Source organism: Capricornis sumatraensis, chromosome 23, assembly GCF_032405125.1.
Source record: "Capricornis sumatraensis isolate serow.1 chromosome 23, serow.2, whole genome shotgun sequence".
Lineage (NCBI taxonomy): Eukaryota > Metazoa > Chordata > Mammalia > Artiodactyla > Bovidae > Capricornis > Capricornis sumatraensis.
The window spans coordinates 27,700,138-27,721,648 of NC_091091.1; the positions used below are offsets into that span (position 1 = coordinate 27,700,138).

General features: G+C 40.3%; 1 protein-coding gene across 4 annotated transcripts in view; it reads right to left on the bottom strand.

The window, feature by feature from the left end:
* The window catches only part of SORCS1 (sortilin related VPS10 domain containing receptor 1), a 576,311-nt gene that overhangs the window by 124,134 nt on the left and 430,666 nt on the right, over positions 1 to 21,511 (bottom strand). For all 4 annotated transcript variants that reach the window (XM_068961506.1, XM_068961507.1, XM_068961509.1 and 1 more), the window contains exons 7-9: positions 12,852 to 12,970; positions 9,630 to 9,719; positions 2,227 to 2,406 (exon numbers count right to left, since the gene is read on the bottom strand). In XM_068961506.1, coding sequence (XP_068817607.1) covers positions 2,227 to 2,406; positions 9,630 to 9,719; positions 12,852 to 12,970 — 389 coding nt within the window. The remainder of the gene's footprint in view (positions 1 to 2,226; positions 2,407 to 9,629; positions 9,720 to 12,851; positions 12,971 to 21,511) is intronic.

Consider the following 21,511-nt stretch of genomic DNA (forward strand, 5'->3'; position numbering starts at 1 on the left):
AATCTGCCTGCAATGCAGGAGACCCAGGTTCAATCACTGGTTGGGAAGATCCCCTGGAGAAGGAAATGGCAACCCACTCCAGTATTCTTGCCTGGGAAATCCCATGGACAGAGAAGCCTGGAGGACTCTGGTCTATAGGGTTACACACTCTGAGAAGAGTCAGACATGACTGAGCATGCAAGCATGTCATAAGAAGACAACTTTGGTGAAAAAGGATGGCATGTGGCCTTGCTAACTGCAATACAGGAAGGAGTAGAGATCCTGAACAGTGGAAGTACGTTGAGCATTTAAATAATATGGGTTGGTTTTAAGACTAGAACATTGTTTTCAGGCTTAACCTCATTGGAATGTAATATTGATTATGCTATCTATAATCTGTTGAGTATTGCTATATTTCAGGCACTGTTCACAGTACTTTAAGAAGATTAGCTTATTTCATCCTCAGTGAAATCCTACCAAGTAGATATTACATTTATCCCCTTATTTTAAACAAGGAGACTAAGGCTCAAAAGTTGTTGGATTTATCTCACGGAGATATATATGTGGCATGGTCAGGATTTAAACCCAGCCTGCTTGACTCCAAAATTTACACCCTAAATCACAATTTTATCCAACATGGATTTAAAAGTAAATCACTAGAATATGTAAATGTTTTCCAGAATACATGTTCAGTTTGAGGCTGAGATATATGATACTATATTTATCTGGAACATGGGCAGGAAATGAAGTGGAAGAATTTTGTGACTGCATAAAAAGTTTGCAGGGTATTTTCCTAAATATATACACACACACTATGTCCTATGCTGTCTACTGTAATTTCCATTACAAATACTTGAGCTCTGAGTTGTGCTTACAGTTTGCTAACATGCCTTTATATATACAGAGAAGTTTAGACACTAGAAGAAAATTCCCCAAAATACCTAAAGATGAAGGAATATAGAGAGCATTAAAAGAATTCCAATGATAGGTTTATGTTTCTTACGTGAAATTGGTTTCTTTCTTTGACATAACTGGATATGATTCCCTTTCTACTCATCATACAAACAACTTATATTCTCTGAGCTTATCCTCAAACAAATGACAGTATCATTGTGACTGAACACATTTAAATCAGTTTTATAACTATTTTTTCAATAGAATATAAGTAGATGTTTGTACTTCCCAAATTCCAAATATGACTTTTGTAATGGCTCATTAAAACCCACTATGAATCCTTCATAGCACAAGACTGATGCATGGATAAAATCCGTCCCCAAATAGCAGCTTTCTTTTACCTGACTCTACTTTAAATAGCCAGTAAAGTGTTGGTGTTTGTCATGAAAGCTAACTGAGCCACCACATGACTTTATTTTGAACCTGGTCCTTCTGAGAAAAAAAGGGTCAGAGTTCCCTTAAGGAAATCTGGTAAACTCTGCTTTTTGTTTCTCCTCCTTAGCCCTCTTTAGGAAAAGAAAGACCTATGAATCTTATCTCATACATTGGACCCCTGAGAAGATGACAATCAGCTTGTAGAGGTTATGTAGTCAGAAAGGTCTTCAAGTCCAAGTGAGTGTCTTCTTTTTTTCCCCAATATTTAGCTACAATAATTTTCAAGTTTCATTTTGTATTGGAGCATAGTTGATTAACAATGTTGTGTTAATTTCACATGTACAGCAATGTGATTCAGTTACACATGTATGAAGGATAGACTGAGAGTTTGGGATTGACAAGGACACACTGCTATATTTAAAATCGGTAACAAGGATCTACTGTACAGCACAGGGAACTCTGCTCAATATTCTGCATGACCTAAATAGGCAAAGCATTTGTCAAGGGAGTGTGTTCTGATGCAGTGCAAAGATGTTCTCTTAGTTCTTTCTTATGAGACGTAAGACAGCACTGCCGGTCACTCCCTTGCTCTACCCCTGACATCCATTAGTCCTTTAAGACTATTTTCAAGCTTCATACTAGGCCCACTCTTATTTAAACCTTTTAATTACCTGACTGCTTCCCCAGATACTTTCCAAGTCTTCTGGACTTGGTCAACAAAGAATCCCTCCCAGAGATGTCTTGTGAATTGCAAATTAACCAATATAAAAGTTCTGCAATCCCCTCCCTCTCCCAAACAGACCGAGGCCACGTAAGGAACTAGTCATTAAAATGACTGAGGGAAGGGCCAAGCCGTAGCCTTCAACTGCCGGTCATAGCACTGCAGTGGCTGAAGATCACACATGCCTTGTGACATACCTCATAGAGGTCAATCATGACGTTGCCCTCAGGGCCTCTGCTGCTCTGGACATTCTCTAAGGCCAGGGTGAAGTAGACTCCACGTGTGTCTGAGATGTAGAGGTTGTACGTGTCATTCTGGTTCCACTCTTGGACCGCTGCAAACACTTGGTTCTCATCAGTGCTGATGACGTGCATGTCCTAAGGAAAGGCACAGGGAAGGGAAGAGGAAGAACACTTTATACGTGCCCCTGGCATGCATCCACATAATATGAAGACGAGGAACACCAGGACAGGCATGTAGGTAGCATGAGGAAGACAGAGATTCTCCTTGTGTGTATCTGTGAAACAACCATTAGTTGAGCACTAGTCACATATTTCCGTTGTCGCTTACAAGGTGAGGTCATCAGAAAATAAGACAGAGAGGTACTTGGTAGCTCAGTTACAATTTAATTGCCTCATTAGATAATTTGAAGGATAATTTCTCAAAGAGGTATGACTTTGGAGAATCAGGCATCCTGATAAATTTGCAAAACACCGAGGACATGCTCAGAAGGCATATACAGGACAGAACAAGGGACAGAGAGAAAACAGACAAGCTTTGCATCTCTCAGTGTGGTCTATGGAACAGCAGCATGACCATCACCTGTAAGACTGTTAGACACACAGAACCTCAGGCCTCACCTGTCCAGTAGAAACCTGTATCTTAATAAGATCCGTGGATGGATAATATGCACATCCAAGTTGGAGAAGCACTTCCCTAAGGCTCAGCAAGCCCTAGAAGTCCCAGAGGAAAAATGTTTACCTGAGACCCCAGAGTACTAGCCTTCAGGTTAATGAGCATTCCAGGTCTTAGCTTATCTAAACCTGTGCCCTGAGAAGTTCAGCAGGAAACCTTAAATAAAAGAGGGAAAAAACGCTCTGCATAATTGATGATGTTTTCAGCCTCTGGTTGTCCTGGAATATAGAAACAAGGCAGAGGTAATGAGAGGCAGTGAGCAGGACCCCCTGGGGTGGCGGTTCTGAATCCTTTCTCCCCGACTTCTGACCACAGAGGAGTAGGTGTTCAGGAAGAGGCTGTCTCAGACCAGGGCTTGCCGTCTCCCTCAAGGATGCCAGCTCATTGCTGTCAGCAATCTTTCCCCCTTCACCCAAGGTGGTACATATATCGGTATCACTTTAAAAACCCAAAATTAAAATAAAACAAAACAAAAACAGAATTGCACATAAGCCTAAAGGTAGAAGAGCAACCTGAAAAGATCCCTGGCCTTTGTGTAGCTCAGTGCTCAGACTCTCCAAGAGCAATCATACATTCTCCTTGACAGGCTTCTGGAGACCTGTCAGTCTTCCTTGACAACAATTCCAATTCTACCTAACTTGTAAATTTCTCATTGTAACCTCTGCCCATATTCTCTCAATCAGTCAGTCAGCAATTCAGCTTCAAGTGTGTTTTAGACACAGAGGAATGAGCCTCTCTCCTCTTTCAAGTTGATCATAGTGAACTCACGTGATTCTAGAAGGAAGAAGTCCTTACTCAAAGGATTTCATGTTCCTGACCCCTTTTCAGACCTTACTGCCATACTCTGGAGTCTGATTACAATTTTATAGAAACAATCCAGAGTCAGGAGCCCACCAATGAATCCTGCCCATGGATCCAAGGTGGTCGATAATGCAAAGTGAGGTTTGGTATAAAAGTTGCCCAATGTATGACTTTACTTATGTACGTTTTCTTTTTCTTACGTACATTTCTTCTGGCAATGATAGCTTGATGTTCTTTGAAAAAGATTCTCATCCCTCTCAGACAAATTTCCCTCTATGCTCAGTCTTTGCTACTTTCTCCCACCCTCAGCACCAGAAATGATCTTACAGGCCTAGCATTCAGGGAACGCTGATTATTGGATTGGCAATGGACATTCCACCCAAGCAAACTCAGTAAGACATCATTCTAGAATGACTGTGAATTACTACATGGAGAGAGAAAGTATATTTTACTGTCAGTTTGCAAGCAGTCAGAATAAAAAATAAAATCTAGATCGGTTAGAGACATATCTTGCAGGTAGAGGATAAGCCAATCCAGAAAAAAAGTAGGTATGATTTAATAAAGAATTAAAAAAAAAAAAGAAAACAAAACAAAACAAAAGGTAAAGAGAGATGGTTCAAATTCTGTGACACTCTTGGAGTCTCTGAACGTGAATACCTAAGAAGTCTGGCCACGTGTGAACTTGTTAGAGAGGACAGTAAACCAAAATGATTGAAAGAATGGTCTTTAAATAAAGCTAAGTTCAAATCCTAGCTCTGAAATTTAGCTATGTGAACAGAAATTTGTGCCTCAGAATTTCTACTTGCAAACTAGAGATAATAGTATGTCCTTCATGGAGTTGAAAGGATTAAATCAGTTAGTAAGTATTAAGCATTTAACAAACAGTGCCCGGAACCATACATGCTAGCTATTTTTAGTTACACAAACCTTAAATCTCCTTTGTTGATTGAGCCAGGTTGATTTGGCTTTTCTGTTCATTGCAAATATTAGGGTATTGAAATATTATATTTATATATATCATATATACACTAATACACTTAATAAAAAAGTGGTTCATCCACATGATTTTTTTTTTCCTAATGGAAACAATTAACTGTGGAAATTAGCCCAAAGGTCATTCATCCATGGAGGGCCAATGGTTCCTCATTTCTTACAAGACAAATATTAATATCCTTACACTAGCATTTCGAACCCTTAAACAACTACTCCCAATTCATGTTTTCTTCCTTGTCAGCGGGGTGTAGCATCATCCCTGAGTTCAAGCTAAAATATTTCAGCACTAACCTGAACATCACATAACTAATTCCCACCTCTGTGTCTTTGGAGTGAATCAGTGCCCTCGTGAACCTCCGAGGTCTGGGCCACAAATAGATGATGCATTAAATAATCTTAGGGGCCAGAGTAAATCATCAATATTATCCCAGCCCACTTAAACTTGTCCTTGGTAGATGTGGAAGAGAAAACATGGATGCTTTTAAGTGTTTAAGTCACTTAGAGAACTATTCACAGAACTATGGCTGATTCATGTTGATGTATGGCAGAAACCAACACAACGCTGTAAAGCAATTATCCTTTAATTAAAAATCAATTAATTAAAAAAACAACAGATTAAATGGTCATCATCAGATAAGGGCCAAGGACAGATCTCTTTCTCTAAATACAATCTAATTTTATTGAATAGACTGTTTAAAAATGACAGATGACATTAGTCTTAAATATTTTAACTGAAACCTATGACATATTTAAATGCCATCTTCCCTTTTCTTGTCTACATCTACTTATACCAGGAAAACATGCTATTTCTCCCAAAATGGCACTTCATGTTGAAAGCTCGTACTGAGACACAAAATTTTAGACCAAGAAGTGAACTCTGAGATCTTTTAGAGCATTTCCCAATGTCCGTTCCATAGGACATCAATATTGTTGGATTTTAAGTTTTTTTTTTTTTTAATGGTTCCCTTTGTAAAATGTTTTGATGAATGCAAATTATACAGCTTTCTTGCTTGCAGGACATCCTAGAACCTTTAAATACTGGTGAGCTTCTAGTAGTCCCCAGACAAGGAGCATAGAATGAAGTTTATTTCCTTTTTTGAACTTTCAATCATAAACCAAATTTTCATGAAGCATCTCTAAAGGCATTTTATTGAGTAACACATTTGAGAAAGTATTATTGTGAATCTAAGCTCTGTATTTTAAAAATGTAAAAAAATAAAAATAAAAAAAGAAGAAGGAAAAAAAAAAAAACAAAAAACAGAGAAACTGATAAACCCTTCCAAGGTTCAGAGCAGGTGAGTGACAGATCTAGGTCTGGAATTAGGGTCTCTCGCTGTGAATCAAGCAGCCTTTTCATCACCCACACCCCAGTTCACATCGATCTTCTCCAACACAGACAACTAGATCCATACTAATAATAATACTACCTTGCTTTTATAGAGTATCTGTCCTCCAAAATGCTCAAAGCACTTTCATATGTATTGCCTCATTTATCTCACTTGAGTAGCTCAGAATGAGCTCCAAGTATGTCAAGGGAGGAAAATGGTCACTAGCTCTCCTTCTGCTGGGCTTCATGCTCTTAATAGTAACAGCAATATTAAAATCTCCCCACCCCTGCTTTCCGATCATCTTTGCCACTGTATTATTATTATTTTTTAATACAGCCCAGGTTAACCTCAGTCTTTTTAGAGCTGATGCAATGGAAGGGGATGACTAAAGAAAATCTGATCATGGAAGTGCTGGCTTTTGTCTCCGTTCCTTCAGGGAGCATGGAGCTTTGCTCCTTTCCTGCTGCAGCAGGAAAAGGTTTGATAGCAGGTCATGAAACATGCATCTTTGCCATGGATCACTCCAACCAAGCTGAGGCTTCTCTTTGAAGGTATAATGGGATTGTAATGAGGCATCTCTTTGCTTTAAATAATAAACACCTACTTGAACCAAATAATATATTCATTTGCTATAGTGGCTATGATTTTTCTGGGAACAAGCTAATTTAATCACTGCATTCTTATCCTCAGACCTCAGATGAGACTGAGTAATGGAAAACACTCATCTGGGACAGTGGAGTGGGGATGGGGTGCAGATAGCTGATTGAGGCTCAGAGTAAAACTTCTCCTTCCAGCTTGGCACGATACCACTGGGTGCGATGATCCACAGTGATTGGTGTGATGGCAATGAAAAAGCAATGCAAAGTATGCAATTCCTAACACTCCAGCCAAGGGCCCAAAGTGATTTCTTTGATTTTAAACTACCATTTCTGAGACAACTTAGATCAATGGGACTTTTTCTTTGGACGCTACTCAGTGTATAAAAATCTGGGGGTGGGTGGGTGGTGCTGCTCCCTTTTAGTTACAGACTCGATTAGTTTATTTTGAGAGTAGAAGAGTATAATACAAGGAATGCTGGTCTGGGAGTCCACAGACTTATATTTCAGCCTTGATTCTGCAGCAAGTAGCATTTAGTTTAGCTGAAACTTATTCCACTCACAGAGTATATTCCCAAGAGGAAGTAAGCAAGAGATGAGTGGCTCAGATATGCTGTTTCCTGATTTGGTCCCAATTCCCACATGCCTCTTGAACAGAAGCATCTCACTGCATTGAGTGTATTCTTGTTTTTAAAGGTGTAAATCTTGCAAGCCAACTACTTCATTTGTTGGTCAATCAAAGTCAGAAACTTATTTCAGTGCTCAAGGGAAACGAAACAAAACAAATAAAACCACCATCTCTGTTGAACTTACCAAGATAACATGATCATCTCCCTCATGGACCTCCCTAAAAGATTACCAAGGGAAATTTTAATAACACTAAATTTTTCTTTTACTGACTTTAACAAATTCTCATCTAAGACACAACTCCAATGTTGTGTTTGTCTTTTTGTAAAATAGTTCAAGCTAAATCACGAATGAGGAGCATTTAAACATATACAGGCACAGGCATACAGTTCTGGGCAATTACCACTGTTATTAATCTCTTAGCAGCTGAAAATAGTAACTACTCACATGGAAATAGTTTTTTGAAGTTAACAGCATAATTTAATGTGTGTTATTATCTCTAATGGGCTGAGGTTTACAGCTCACCTCTCACTACGCTAGGGTTAGGGGCAGAGTGATGGCCAAGAAGGAGAATTCTGCCTGGAGAAGCCACTGGCTCTCCTGGGAGAGAAGACCTGCTGTGCCCTTGTGCTGGATCTATCACAGGGTCCCCGGGCAGGAAGCTGGTATTGGTCCAAGAAAGCATATTACAAACTCAGGGATAAAAACGCAAGACACAGAGTCATGGAAATACAATTGAAAAGAAGTTATTGATGCTCTTTGTTCAACCAAAGATTTCAAAGCTGAGCTGCATTCAAACCTACACTATCCCTTTCTTATAGCCACATACATCTCCCTTGTTTCATGATCAACACACCCACATGTCAGAATGGCTATCATCAAAAAGTCTACAAAGCATTAGCAAGGATACAGAGAAAAGAGAACCCTGGTATACTGTTGGTGGGAAAGTAAATTGGCGCAGTCGCCGTGAAGAATAGTATGGCAGTTCCTCAAAAAACTAAAAACAGAACTACCACACGATCCAGCAATTTCACTGCTGGGTATATAGTCAAAGAACACAAAACGCTAGTCAAAAAAGATAAATGCACCCAAATATATATACATGTAACTACACATATGTGTGTGTACACATATGTACCCCATTACACATATCAACATACAATGGAATATTACTCAGTCATAAAAATGAGTGAAATCTTGCCTTTTGTGACAGTGAGGATGGACCAAGAAAGAATCATGCTTATGAAGTAAGTTAGAGAAAGACACATTCTCTGCTATTGCTTATATGTGGAATCTAAAAAATAAGGCAAACAAATGTATGTAACAAAAGAGGAGCAGAGTCACAGATACAGAGAACAAAAGAGTGGTTACTAGTGGGGAAAGGGAATGATAAAGGGGATAGATAAAGGCATGAGCTTCAGAGACATAAACTACTATGTATAAAATAAATAAGGGTACATTATACAGCACAAGGAATTTATAATAACTTTAAATGGAGTATATAACCTAGAAAAAATATTGACTCACTATGTTGTACACCTGAAGCTAATATAATACAGCAAATAAACTATACTGCAATAAAATCTTTTTTAAATGAAGACACATTTCAGCAGTTGTTGCTAGAAAAAAAGGCACGATGCATTAACAATTTACGGCCACTTAAAATACATCACAGTGGCAACAAGACCGCAAATCCACAACTTTGAGCTCCTAAATAAGTTTTGCTTCCACTAGGTGGCGCTCCGTATTAACACAGTTCTTCAGTGTTTATGGAGAGACAGCCTGGGGATGTTAGCTGTTGGGAGTCTCTTGTCTGCCTCTATTTTCAAAAGAGTACGTTTTGGGGGAGGTTTTAAAAATTAGCTGTGTCGCTGAACCCTAAAGACAACTAGTCTCATAAGTTCCACTGGGAGGGAAAACAAAGGTCAGAAGCTGTATCACTGTATCTGTGATACAGTGACTGTATCACTTTATAAATAATAGTAGGTCAGAATACATACATATCACACCTGTTGCTCTGATATACTGTGTGTCCAAAGCATAGTTTCTGTTTTGCTAAAAACCAATACATACCACTTAAGCAAAAGCAAATCGGTTATCAGTTTACTCAGATGTCCCTATAGTAAGAATTCCAAAGAATCAGAGAAAGAGAGAGGAAAAGAGGGGTATGAGAGGGAGGGACCACTGAGAGAGAAAGGAAGATAGTGAGATTAGCAAAAAAGAATATAAGTGAATTTGAGAAATGGAGATGGGGGATTTTAAAAAAATAACTACAAGAGACTGAAAGTGTCCTTGGGAAAAAGAATAGGTACTGAAATAGAGAAGCTGATCAGGCCATACCTTGGGCAAAGCATACTTGGGGAGCTTCATCTGGGCAAACGCATTCCTTCGGTAGGACACGTAGTAATGTGGCCGTCCCCCTGATGTCAGCTGCAACGAAAACACCAAGGTGGTAAAATGAGTCACTACCACAGTTACAGGTCACAGAAGAACAGTCCCTGCACGGAAGGGGTAGGTACCAATGCAACAGCACGAGTGACTACTGTGGGCAAGTGTAAAGCTCTGGCATCCAGTTCCAAAACAACTCGGTGTGTGTGAGTTGGTCAGAGGCCCAAAGTGAACCCCCTTGACAAAAACACAATTCTTCAACTTACCCTGTGGCTCAGAAGTCAGGAAAGAATTTTGGTTATTTTTCTTTTAACTGACACAAGCCTGAGGGTATATGGGATCAGAGCCCCTCAGCAACCCAGCTCTCTCTAGCCCCAAGACTGTGACCACGCCAACAGGTCCTTGTGCCATATCAAAAGGGAATGGGCCAGGTCACACAGTGGCAGAACCAGAGCCCCCATCCCCGGGCACTGAATTCCAGTTTGGGGCAGTCACACAATTGGCTGTGTGCACGTCCCCCACACAGCAGTGCTGCTGACGTGCTAGACGGAAAGCCAAGCCAGGACCATGGTTCTAACTCATTCTCCATCTCCCCCGCCGGAAGAGAATGGTGAGCTACCGCCCCAGGTCCGTCCAGGATCTACAGCCCAAATACCCTATGGGTCTGAGGGAGGGGGAGGAGCAGTGTGGTCTCCATCTCAGTTGAGCACCATGAGGAATGAGGTATCAGGGCTGCACTGCCAAACTCTCCCTTAATCCACCTTTAATGAGATATTATTGACACATAACATATGCAGTTTTAAAGTGTACAATATGATTTGATGCATATATATTATGAAATGTTTACCACATATAAGGTTAGCAATCACCTCTGTCTTTTCATCTAATTAAAATTGTATATGTGTGTGTCTGTGTGTATGTTGATAACATTTCTGACTTATTCTCTTAATAATTTTCAAGTATATAATATAGTAGCCACCATGCTGTATACTACATCCCCAGAACTTATAGCTAGACATGTATACCCTTTGACCAGCATCTCCCCATTTCCCTAGCCTCTGAAAACCACCATTTTACTCCCAGTTTCTCTGGATTCCTGTTGCCACTCTTAACTCATATAAACACCTGGAGTTTGAATTCAGTTGGTTTGCATACTCAGAATGTCAACAAATGCTCTGGGTGAATTTTCATCAGACACATAAAAATGTGACTGGAAAGTTATCATAGTCACCATGATGTGGCCAGCTCTCTCTCAGTCCTAACAATGGGTTATATATTCATAGCGGCCTGGGTAAAAATATATATAAAACTCTAAATGCACACTTGATTCTCATTTGTACGTCATATATGTGGATTATAAATTGTTAATAGAAAATAGGAAAGGTCCCTGGAAGCAACACTGATGGAGAAATGAATTATACATAGAACCAATATGGGTAACCATTTTCCATTTTAATGTCACTTGATAATTTGATACTGAAGTTATCAGAGTGCTCATTACTCATTTTCCTGAAGAAAAAAGGAAGTGTGTGTGTGTGTGTGTGTGTGTGTAATTGTGAAATAGTTTAAAAGTACAAGGAATTTGAACATTTGCTTTTCAATATATGGGATCAAATATTCTAAATTATAATTTCTTGCCCAAGTAAATACAGTAGTGTCTAGAATGTCTCAATCATAGTGAAAAAAGGCAATGGCACCCCACTCCAGTACTCTTGCCTGGAAAACCCCCTGGGCAGAGGAGCTTGGTAGGCTGCAGTCCATGGGGTCGCTATGAGTCGGACATGACTGAGCGACTTCACTTTCACTTTTCACTTTCCTGCATTGGAGAAGGAAATGGCAACCCACTCCAGTGTTCTTGCCTGGAGAATCCCAGGGACGGGGGAGCCTGGTGGGCTGCCATATGTGGGGTCACACAGAGTCGGACACGACTGAAGCGACTTAGCAGCTTGTGTATTATATATAAACTATTTAGCAATAGTAACTTTGTCAATTTTAACATGAAGAGCAACATGAGAAGCAACAACTGAGTTTTTAAATGTTTTGTCCAAACAAGTTTAAGGTTTTATTAACTGCAAAATGAAATCAAAGGATACTTGTTCCTTCTCTCTTCTAATTGCTCCTGAGCCCTCAGTTTCTCAAACTGTTCTCTGCTCTCTCTGGAAGTGAAACACCCACCTGAACATCTCATCTGCATTCTCTTGATCCTAATCACAGCAGTGCCTGACAATAATGGCTGATTACTGGCTAACCACCTCCAGCCACCCCACAACGAGTTACCGCCTGGCTATTTTTAAGGCAGGTTCTGAAGAGGGGGCTTGTTGGCTGACTGCTCTAGGAAGAGACTGACGTATCTGCTCAGTCCCATTGACGACGGAAGGGAGCCTCTCTGGAATGCAGGGGATGTGACGAGGATGAATGTAAGTGTGTGTAGCTCTGGGGACAACCTGGGTATTCAGAGCAATGTCCCCAGGACCCTGTTTTAACACATCCTCCAGACACTGCCCCAAGGAAGTGAAACAGGAGGGAAGAGGGCAGGGCAGACCCTTTCAAAGAATGGCACGTCATAAGACATGACAAAGACTGATTAGGACCAACTGGGTCCAAGATGGCGGGAAGATCCTGTTTCCAAGGCACCGCAAGCTGCATCATACACTCACTGTACTACGTTAGCATGCTAAAAGACACACCAACCAGTGCCAGACAGTTCTGAGGGCAACCATGAAAGGTCAAAAGTGGGTGACGGCCCAGTTCCTGGAAATGCCGGTTCTTCCCCCAAATAACTGGAATAATCATCCCACTGATTAGCCTATGAAATTACCCAGGCTGTAAAAACTAACTGCGCCATACCTCTAAACTCTCACTCACCCTCTGAGGTGGCCCACACGCTGTCTGTGGACTATGTTTCTCTCCAAATACATCCACTTCTTACCAATTATTTTATCTCCGAATTCTTTCACTAAGAAGCAATAACTTCACATTCACAGGCAATAGAAGGAATTGCTATTCTGTTAGTATAGAAGCTTCAACTTGGTAATGTTCCTTTTGTTAAAAAAAAGAATGCCTTTGCTTCTTTCTCTATTGTTCTTCAGGGAGGGCAGGCAGGTGACAGGGCTGCATTAGAAGCAGGGAAGGGAAATGTGTGTGAGACAATCAGTGGAAGCGGATCTTTCATACCTGAACAAACACATAATCATCCTGGACAATCAGAGAGTCTGGGTCAATGTAGCCTGGGAAAGGTTTATTTCTGTTGGCCTCTGTGCAGTTCTGCATTCGGCATGTTAGGTATTGTGAATCTGAAAAAAAAAGAAAAAAATGCGGGTGGGGTGGTCTACACACAGTATACAGAGTCAGAGTAGACATTTTCCGTTCTCTTGCTTTCTGCAATTCTTTCAACAAACCTCACATTCTCAACTACATTACGTTATTATCATTATCATTATTATCATTGTTTAAATTTTCATGATTATTTTACTCACTTGTTATCAACACCACCACCATTTCCCAGTGCCTCCACCAACTCCTGTCATCCTAGAATACTAAATTCTATTAACTAATTTTTTTTTCCTTCCAAACCAAAATGAAAAAAATTCAAAAGCTGGCAGTAATACTTGTGCTCTTTTAGTTGTTTTCCTTATCAATAGGATTCACCTCCATACTCTGATAAATAGGGAAACACACAAACATACATGCAATCATTGGTCATCTCGTGCTAGAAGTACACTGTTATAAACAATAAGGCCCTAGGTCAAGATAAAGGTTTTTCTTCTATTACTAATTGGAAATAAAACAGAATTGAGAAGAGCTTCCATACTCAAAAACATTGCTCTCATTTTATAGTTGAGGAAACTAAGACCCTGCCTCTCACCTGAGATGAGAGCAGGTGATACACATGCCAGTAAAAAGGACTCTTAACAGATCTGACCCCTGCTGCGGACAGGAGTAATATATTACACCAGGGAGGCTGGCGCTGTTTTTCAGCCACAGCTGTTCTGCCCTCTCTGTGAATCAGACGTCACTCAGACCTCCCTTTGCAGAACTCCCGAATACATTCAAACCTCCCATCAGGGCTGCTTCAACCTCCGCTCACCCTAATCTCCTCTCTCCAAGCGATTCTTCTAATCTGGCCTAAAATATGTTGAAAAATTTGGCCAAATTTTCTACCACTTAAGAGGCTTTACATTTGTATTCCCTCTGTTCTAAAGGCTTCTCCCCAGGTTGTTCTCTAAAAAAGGTCTAGATTTCAGCTTACTGTTATTTCTGGGGGTCTCCTATGATTGCTTTTCAACAATACTCCATCCTGTTAATTCCCTTCATGGAACTTATCACAATCTAAGTATGAAACAAATTAGCACACATAGTACATAATAAATAAATATTCTTTGGAACATGCCACTTTACTGGAATATGTGTTTTTGAACGAAAAAGGAAATTATTTTACCTTTTTCTTACGTTTAATGAATGAGTGAGTTTGATTTTAGGACATACAAGGATGTATGAAGAAATATACTCTTACAAATGGAGAAATAAGGACATGATTATTTACATGAAATGGGGGTAGGCAATTGTATGCTGAGTTGGATATAAGGATTCACTAACGACTTCCCTGAAGGAAATTTCTAGCACTGCTGCTGCTACTGCTAAGTCACTTCAGTCGTGTCCGACTCTGTGTGACCCCATAAACGGCAGCCCACCAGGCTCCTCCAACCCTGGGATTCTCCAGGCAAGAACACTTTCTAGCATTACTTTTACTTAAAGAACCTGGGCAAACTTGTACTCTACAGGCAGTGCCACAAGGGGGCGACATGCACATTTGCTCCAACTGACCAATGGCTGACAGTTGCTAATGAGCTCTGAGAGGGAAGGAGGAGAGCTTTATCCAGTCTTCCTTTATCCTGCTACCACTTGCGGGGATGGAAATAGCTCTCAAGTATATATTTTAACCCATCTAGTCCTCCAAAGAACGACTAAAGAAAAGACTTCCACTCTCCCTTCCCCATCTACTTTTTCAGGCATTTTTATATTAATTAATTATATTAATTGTAACTATAAATATGTAAATTTATATAAATTATAAATATATATTATAATCATATTCCAAATATGTTATATGTATATATTATATTATGTATTATATTGTATATAATTATAATTATAAAAAATTTATATAAAATATAAAATTTTATATAAAATTATAATTATATAAATGTATGCAATTGTATATAATTATAATTATAATAATTTTATATAAAATATAAAATTTTATATAAAATTATAATTATATACATTATATAAATGTATGCAATTTTAATTATTAATTATACTAATTAATCATCAGTTCAGTTCAGTTTCTCAGTTGTGTCTGACTCTTTGCGACCCCATGAATCGCAGCACACCAGGCCTCCCTGTCCATCACCAACTCCCGGAGTTCACTCAGACTCATATCCATCGACTCAGTGATGCCATCCAGCCATCTCATCCTCTGTCGTCCCCTGCTCCTCCTGCCCCCAATCTCTCCCAGCATCACAGTCTTTTTCAATGAGTCAACTCTTTGCATGAGGTGGCCAAAGTACTGGAGTTTCAGCTTCAGCATCATTCCTTCCAAAGAAATCCCAGGGTTGATCTCCTTCAGAATGGACTGGTTGGATCTCCTTGCAGTCCAAGGGACTCTCAAGAGTCTTCTCCAACACCACAGTTCAAAAGCATCAATTCTTCAGCACTCAGCCTTCTTCACAGTCCAACTCTCACATCCATACATGACCACAGGAAAAACCATAGCCTTGACTAGACAGACCTTAGTCGGCAAAGTAATGTCTCTGCTTTTGAATGTACTATCTAGGTTGGTCATAACTTTTCTTCCAAGGAGTAAGCATCTTTTAATGTCATGGCTGCAGTCACCATCTGCAGTGATTTTGGAGCCCAAAAAAATAAAGTCTGACACTGTTACCACTGTTTCCCCATCTATTTCCCGTGAAGTGATGGGACTGGATGCCATGATCTTCGTTTTCTGAATGTTGAACTTTAGGCCAACTTTTTCACTCTCCTCTTTCACTTTCATCAAGAGGCTTTTTAGTTTCTCTTCACTTTCTGCCATAAGGGTGGTGTCATCTGCATATCTGAGGTTCTTGATATTTCTCCCGGCAATCTTGAATCCATTAATTATCGTAACTTTAATTAATAAAGTTTCATTTTAGGACATAATTCATGATCTTCATCTCTGAAGAGAATTTCTGGGACTCATCTCCTCCCAGAACACTTCTCTTGGTGGGACACAAAATCTTTACCTCGCCATTTCATACCCCATCAGACCCTTGCAGAGCTTTCAGTTGACTCCTGCCTTTCAGAAGGCAGCTCAGGGTCATAGAAATGGAGACTGGCATCTGTGAGACCCGGGTTTGAGTTCTGCCATGGTCACTTCCTAGTTGCATCACTCAGAGAACACCGCTTCACCTCCCTGAGTCTCTTCACTGTCATTTCTCAAACGAGGATGCCAGTGTCAACTATCTTATAGTTTGGTTCTAAGAACTAAATGTTCTGAAACTCAGAAGTTGTACAAAAACTATAATGTTTCTATTTTCTCTTCTGCAACCTTTCACAATGATTAGATAGTGTTGGGGGCACATTGTAGGTCCTTTAAAAAACTGAATTTGAGTATTCCAGTTATATTTCACTATTGATTACTGCTGGTGACTGGTCCAACACTCATTCCTCCCTACCTCTTTGCCAGAAAAGCCATGGATCTGGTGGCTCATCTTTCTCCCAAGTCACTCAGAAGCTCTGATATGCTGGGAATAATTCTCTCGGGTCTGTGTTTACTCCAAGTCTTCTACTTCACCTACTATCATTTGCTTTAGGAGAAGCCTTTTAAACCCAGTTCTAGTAAATAAGAAGTTATAAGGGGCTACAGGGAGACACAGCAGAAAACCTTCTTCAGCCCCCATACAACACTGTGTCAATATGATGTCTGGAAGTGCTCTAGCCTTTCTGTGCATGGAGGAGTCTTACAGTTGAGCTTCCACAATGAATACGCAAAGAGATGGAAAGGGCCCATTCCCTGATGACATCACTGAGCGTCTGCCTGTACTGAACCCAGAGCTGCCCTTTCTCATGCTTCTTGTTACATGAGATAATGAATGAAAACAATCTGAATCAAAGGTTCTGACTGAGGAAGTCTCGGGCTTCAAATTACAAATACAACTTTCCAATTAGAATTCGTTAAGACTGAAACTCATAGGATTTCTTGATGAGTACACCGTGCTTGTTTCATTTGTAGTGTTGTCTAATAATTTCTTAAGATTTCAACTTTCTCTTCAAAGGTCCCTGAACAAACATAAGATGGAAAATATAAAAATAAACTCCTTATATTTATAACTTAACTATATGGAAATTATGAATTTGAGGGATTTGGGGAGAAATTAAAAGAATAGGGAAACTAATATTTGCTGCGAATTTATGTGCCAAGTACTCTAAAGCATGTTCACATTTATTTGGTACACTTAATCGTCACAATACTCTGGCATATAATTTATCAACTGACTTTGCAAGTAAAGAGAGCGAAGCTCCTGGAGATTATAGAAACGGCAGTATGGGTTTTCACACTGGGTTGGCCAGACTCCAAGTCTGGTTTAATCCCACTGCGGCTGCTGCTGCTGCTGAGTCGCTTCAGTCGTGTCCGACTCTGTGCAACCCCATAGATGGCAGCCCACCAGGCTCTGCCGTCCCTGGGATTCTCCAGGCAAGAACACTAGAGTGGGTTGCCATTTCCTTCTCCAATGCATGAAAGTGAAAAGTAAAAGTGAAGTCGCTCAGTTGTGTTTGACTCTTCGCGACCCCATGGACTGAAGCCTACCAGGCTCCTCTCTCCATGGGATTTTCCAGGCAAGAGTACTGGAGTGGGGTGCCATTGCCTTCTCCAGCTTATTCCCACTACATTGCATGAAAAACCCCAGGAAGTCTGGGGCCAATTTTTGTTAAGTATGTTTTGGCTTCAAATTACCAATGGACAAACCTAGATACAAAGAAAAAGGAGAAAGAAGAAAGAAAGAACAAGTGTATGTTTTCATGAGGTAATTTGTCAATACGGATCAACATTTATTAAAATCTCTTTTGACTGTGAGTTCATTTCTGAGAATTTGACTTGAAGAAATAATTAATGAACCATGCAAAGATTTAGTTACTTTGATATTCATCATAGTGTTGTTTATAATTTAAAAAGGTAAGAGAAAACAAAACGGCCAACAGTTGAGGCACAGCTAAATAGATTGTAGAACATGCATAGCTTGTTATGAATCCTTATATGAGGATTTATAGACATTCTTAATACATTTTATAAAATAAAATAGTTATCAACTAATAATGTTGTATCAATGTTAATTTATTAGCTTTGAAAAATAGATCATGGTTGTATAAGATGTTCGCATTAAGGGATGCTGGGTAAAGCTGCACTATCTTGGTAACTTCTCTGTTTATCTAAAATTATTCCAAAATAAAAGTTTTTAAAAAGTAGGTTACCAAAATATGTGCATATGGACACGATTTTGTGCAAGTGGTATATATAGATATCTACATATGTATGTTTGCACGGGGAAAATGAATAATAGATATATACTAGACGTCAACGCTAGTACAGAGGCAGTTACATGAGAGAGGCAGACGATCAGACAGCATGCAAATCTCTGGCCAGCACTTCACAGCCAGGGAAGGCGGCCCAAGGGTCATGGTGGGCTTGTGGGATTCTACTCCTAAGAATTAGAGAACTGTCTCTGACTCCTTTGCTTGTTCCATCCCTCTCCACTCCCCATGCCACACAGTGAGGCAGACATGTTCAATGAGCTGTTCTTATGCTGAGAATTTTAAAATGTACAACGAAAGCACCCAAGAAAAGCTCTGGGAAGAGGTCTTGAAACCATGTCTTGCTCAGAGTGGCTCAAAGTGAAATCTACAAGCTGAAGGGGAACCGATCAATTCCAACCGCCTGCCCATGGTAAAGTGCTCCTGGTTTGTTCTCGTTCCCCTCCTAATGGAAACAAAAAGAAATTGGCTGCACTTCATAATGAGGGACCGATCATTCTTATTCCCCTTGGGGCTTGCTGTAATAGCATTAAGTGTGATGAACTCTTTCCATATTCAATTCTGGTGAGTGTATGATGCGATTCCATAGGAGGTGTCTTGTAATTTGGCATTAATTAACGTCAATTAATGTAGGCAACCGCTAGACTTTAGAATTAATTTCATTACTTTCCCCACGCAGATGTTTTCCTTGCCGCAGGTAATTAGGACACTGTGCTGCTCTTTCTAAGCTCCCTCACTCTCTGCAACAGCTGCTGCTTGGCATAATGCAGTTTCCATGCCCCCAGATCGGTGCTGCTCTAAAGAAGGGAAGCTGCTTTTTAAAGGCCAGGCTTGGAGCAGGGGTATAGTGGCTTAAATGCAGGCTTAGCTTGATAAACCTAAGCAAATCATTTTACCGCTCAAGTCTGTAAGATAGGTATAAACAGGAGCCGTCTCGCTAGTAGTTGTGAGAGCTTAAAACCACAGTCAGGAAATGTATTCAGTCCGGAGTCAGGCTGGACTGTGCTCACACAGTGGAAGCTGGGGTCGTGATCAAAATCCCCCATCCCCAGCTTTCATCACCAGTATGCTCACTGTGTCTCATGGGAACTGACTGCAAAGTACTATAGACATTTCTACCTGAGACAATAGCTTTCTTTCTTTATTTTTTTTTAAATTTTATTTTATTGTTATTATTTTTTTAACTTTACAATATTGTCTTGGTTTTGACATACATCAACATAAATCTGCCACAGCTATACACGTGTTCCCAATCCTGAACCCCCCTCCCACCTCCCTCCCCATACCATCCCTCTGGGTCATCCCAGTGCAGCAGCCCCAAGCATCCTGTACCCTGCATCGAACCTAGACTGGTGATTCGTTTCTTATATGGTATTATACATGCTTCAATGCCATTCTCCCAATAGCTTTCTTTAATATTCATGTTTTGATTTGGGTTAATTTATTTATGTGAAATTTTAAAACACCATGAAGAAGCATTCTCGGTGTAACTAAAGAAGTATTCTATGCAGGTAGTGGTCAGGCAGAACTGGAAGGTAACTCGGATCTGAGATGACCCAGAAGTCATCCTGCCACCTGGCATGCGGGGTGGCCTGCCTGTAGCCCTGTTGCTGTGCAGGGTCTCCCTCCTCTTGGAGTGAAGGGCTAGGTCTGAGCTCGGTCTCTCTCTCTTTCACAGGCTGTGTGACTCCGAGAAGGTCATTTACCAGACGAGGCTTCAGACTTTTTCTCTATAAGATGAAGATTCTTAGAATTTTAGAATCAAAGGAGGATGGTAAAAATCAGACTATTGACTTTAAGATCTGAAGGTCTTTACCATCCTTTACCCACTGGGACCTGTTTCCTTCTCACTCTTGCCCAAGCAATCAAAACTCTGTGATGCTGCTGGCAAGTCTGTGTCTCCGGGGTTTCTGCCTTTTCTAAACAGCATTTGCATTGCTGACTGACACTCTGTGTTCATTCAGAGAGCTCCCTCCTGGGGCTTGAACTGCCTCTTCCTTTCCTGTGATCTTCTCCTAACACTTCCTGGGCTGCTTTCTGTGGAGCTTTCCCTGAGGCTCAGGCAGATCTCTCCTTCCAAGAATGGCTCCATTTATAGCAAGAGTGGCATTAACCTCCAAAACCACCAGAGCCACCTCTTCTCTGGGTCAGGAACTGTGCTGAGTGCATCACGTGCTTTTTCTCTTTTAAAGTTTGGAAAAAATCCAGAGTAAGGTACCTTTTACAGGTAAAGTACTCAACGCTTAGGGACAACAGTTAAATATTGCAAAACTTTAGTCTTAAATAAAACCATAAACCAAGCTGGTAAGCATAAACACTTTAAAACTCTTTCCCATCCCCCATTAATTTTCAACTTAAAGCAGAATAGTTTTTAAAGCCCATAATCTGTTTGTAAATTTTTATTTTGTTCTTTCTACAGTCCTATTGTTTGTTTTAGAATGTTCCTATCAAAGTTTCCAACCACAACACACACACACACACACACACACACACACACACACACACACAAACATACACATGTTTCAACAATCTTGTGCTCATAGAAACTTCATTCCCAACTGGGTCTAGCACCCTCTGTGGCACATACCAGTTAGAAACTGAGATCTTCAAAAGTGAGACTCCAGCATTGACCCCTGAAAGACTATATTGAGGACAAGAAATTTCTGTGAAAATTACAAACTTGGATCAAATTTCCTCCGGCATGAGGAGCTTGTGGCATTGCTTTCTTCTAGGCAATCTCCTGATTTCAGCCCAGTGTGACTTTCTAAATGCTGGCTTGTATTGTTAGTCTTTGGACATTCAGGAGGCCATGCTTACTACATAGAAAGTTCTGGAATCATACACTATTTTTGTCAAGCATGGGGCTAGGAACTGGGGACATGAAAGAAAACAAGAGGGCAGGATAACTTTGTAGAAGTACAGAAAGCCCCTCACCAAGAATAATATAGTGGGGGAGTGCATTACGAGGAGCTCAGGGGCAGGTGTGTGGGCCCCCAGGTGACGGGTGTCTAATCTCCAAACCTCTCCACAGAGGATTTACTCTGTGTGGGGATTTCTTCTGTGACTCTGCTTTTATTTTACTTTGAGTCATACAGAGCTGTAGACCTGCTGTGCCCTCCTGGGCTGTAGAACAGCAACCATTTTACTATTGACTGACTCACAGAGGGATAACTACTGGTATAGAGATGATGATGGGCACACCCATGGAACACTTCATGGAAAAGCTGAGAAAAGCCTAGAAGGCTGCTTGGAATGGAGATGAGGAG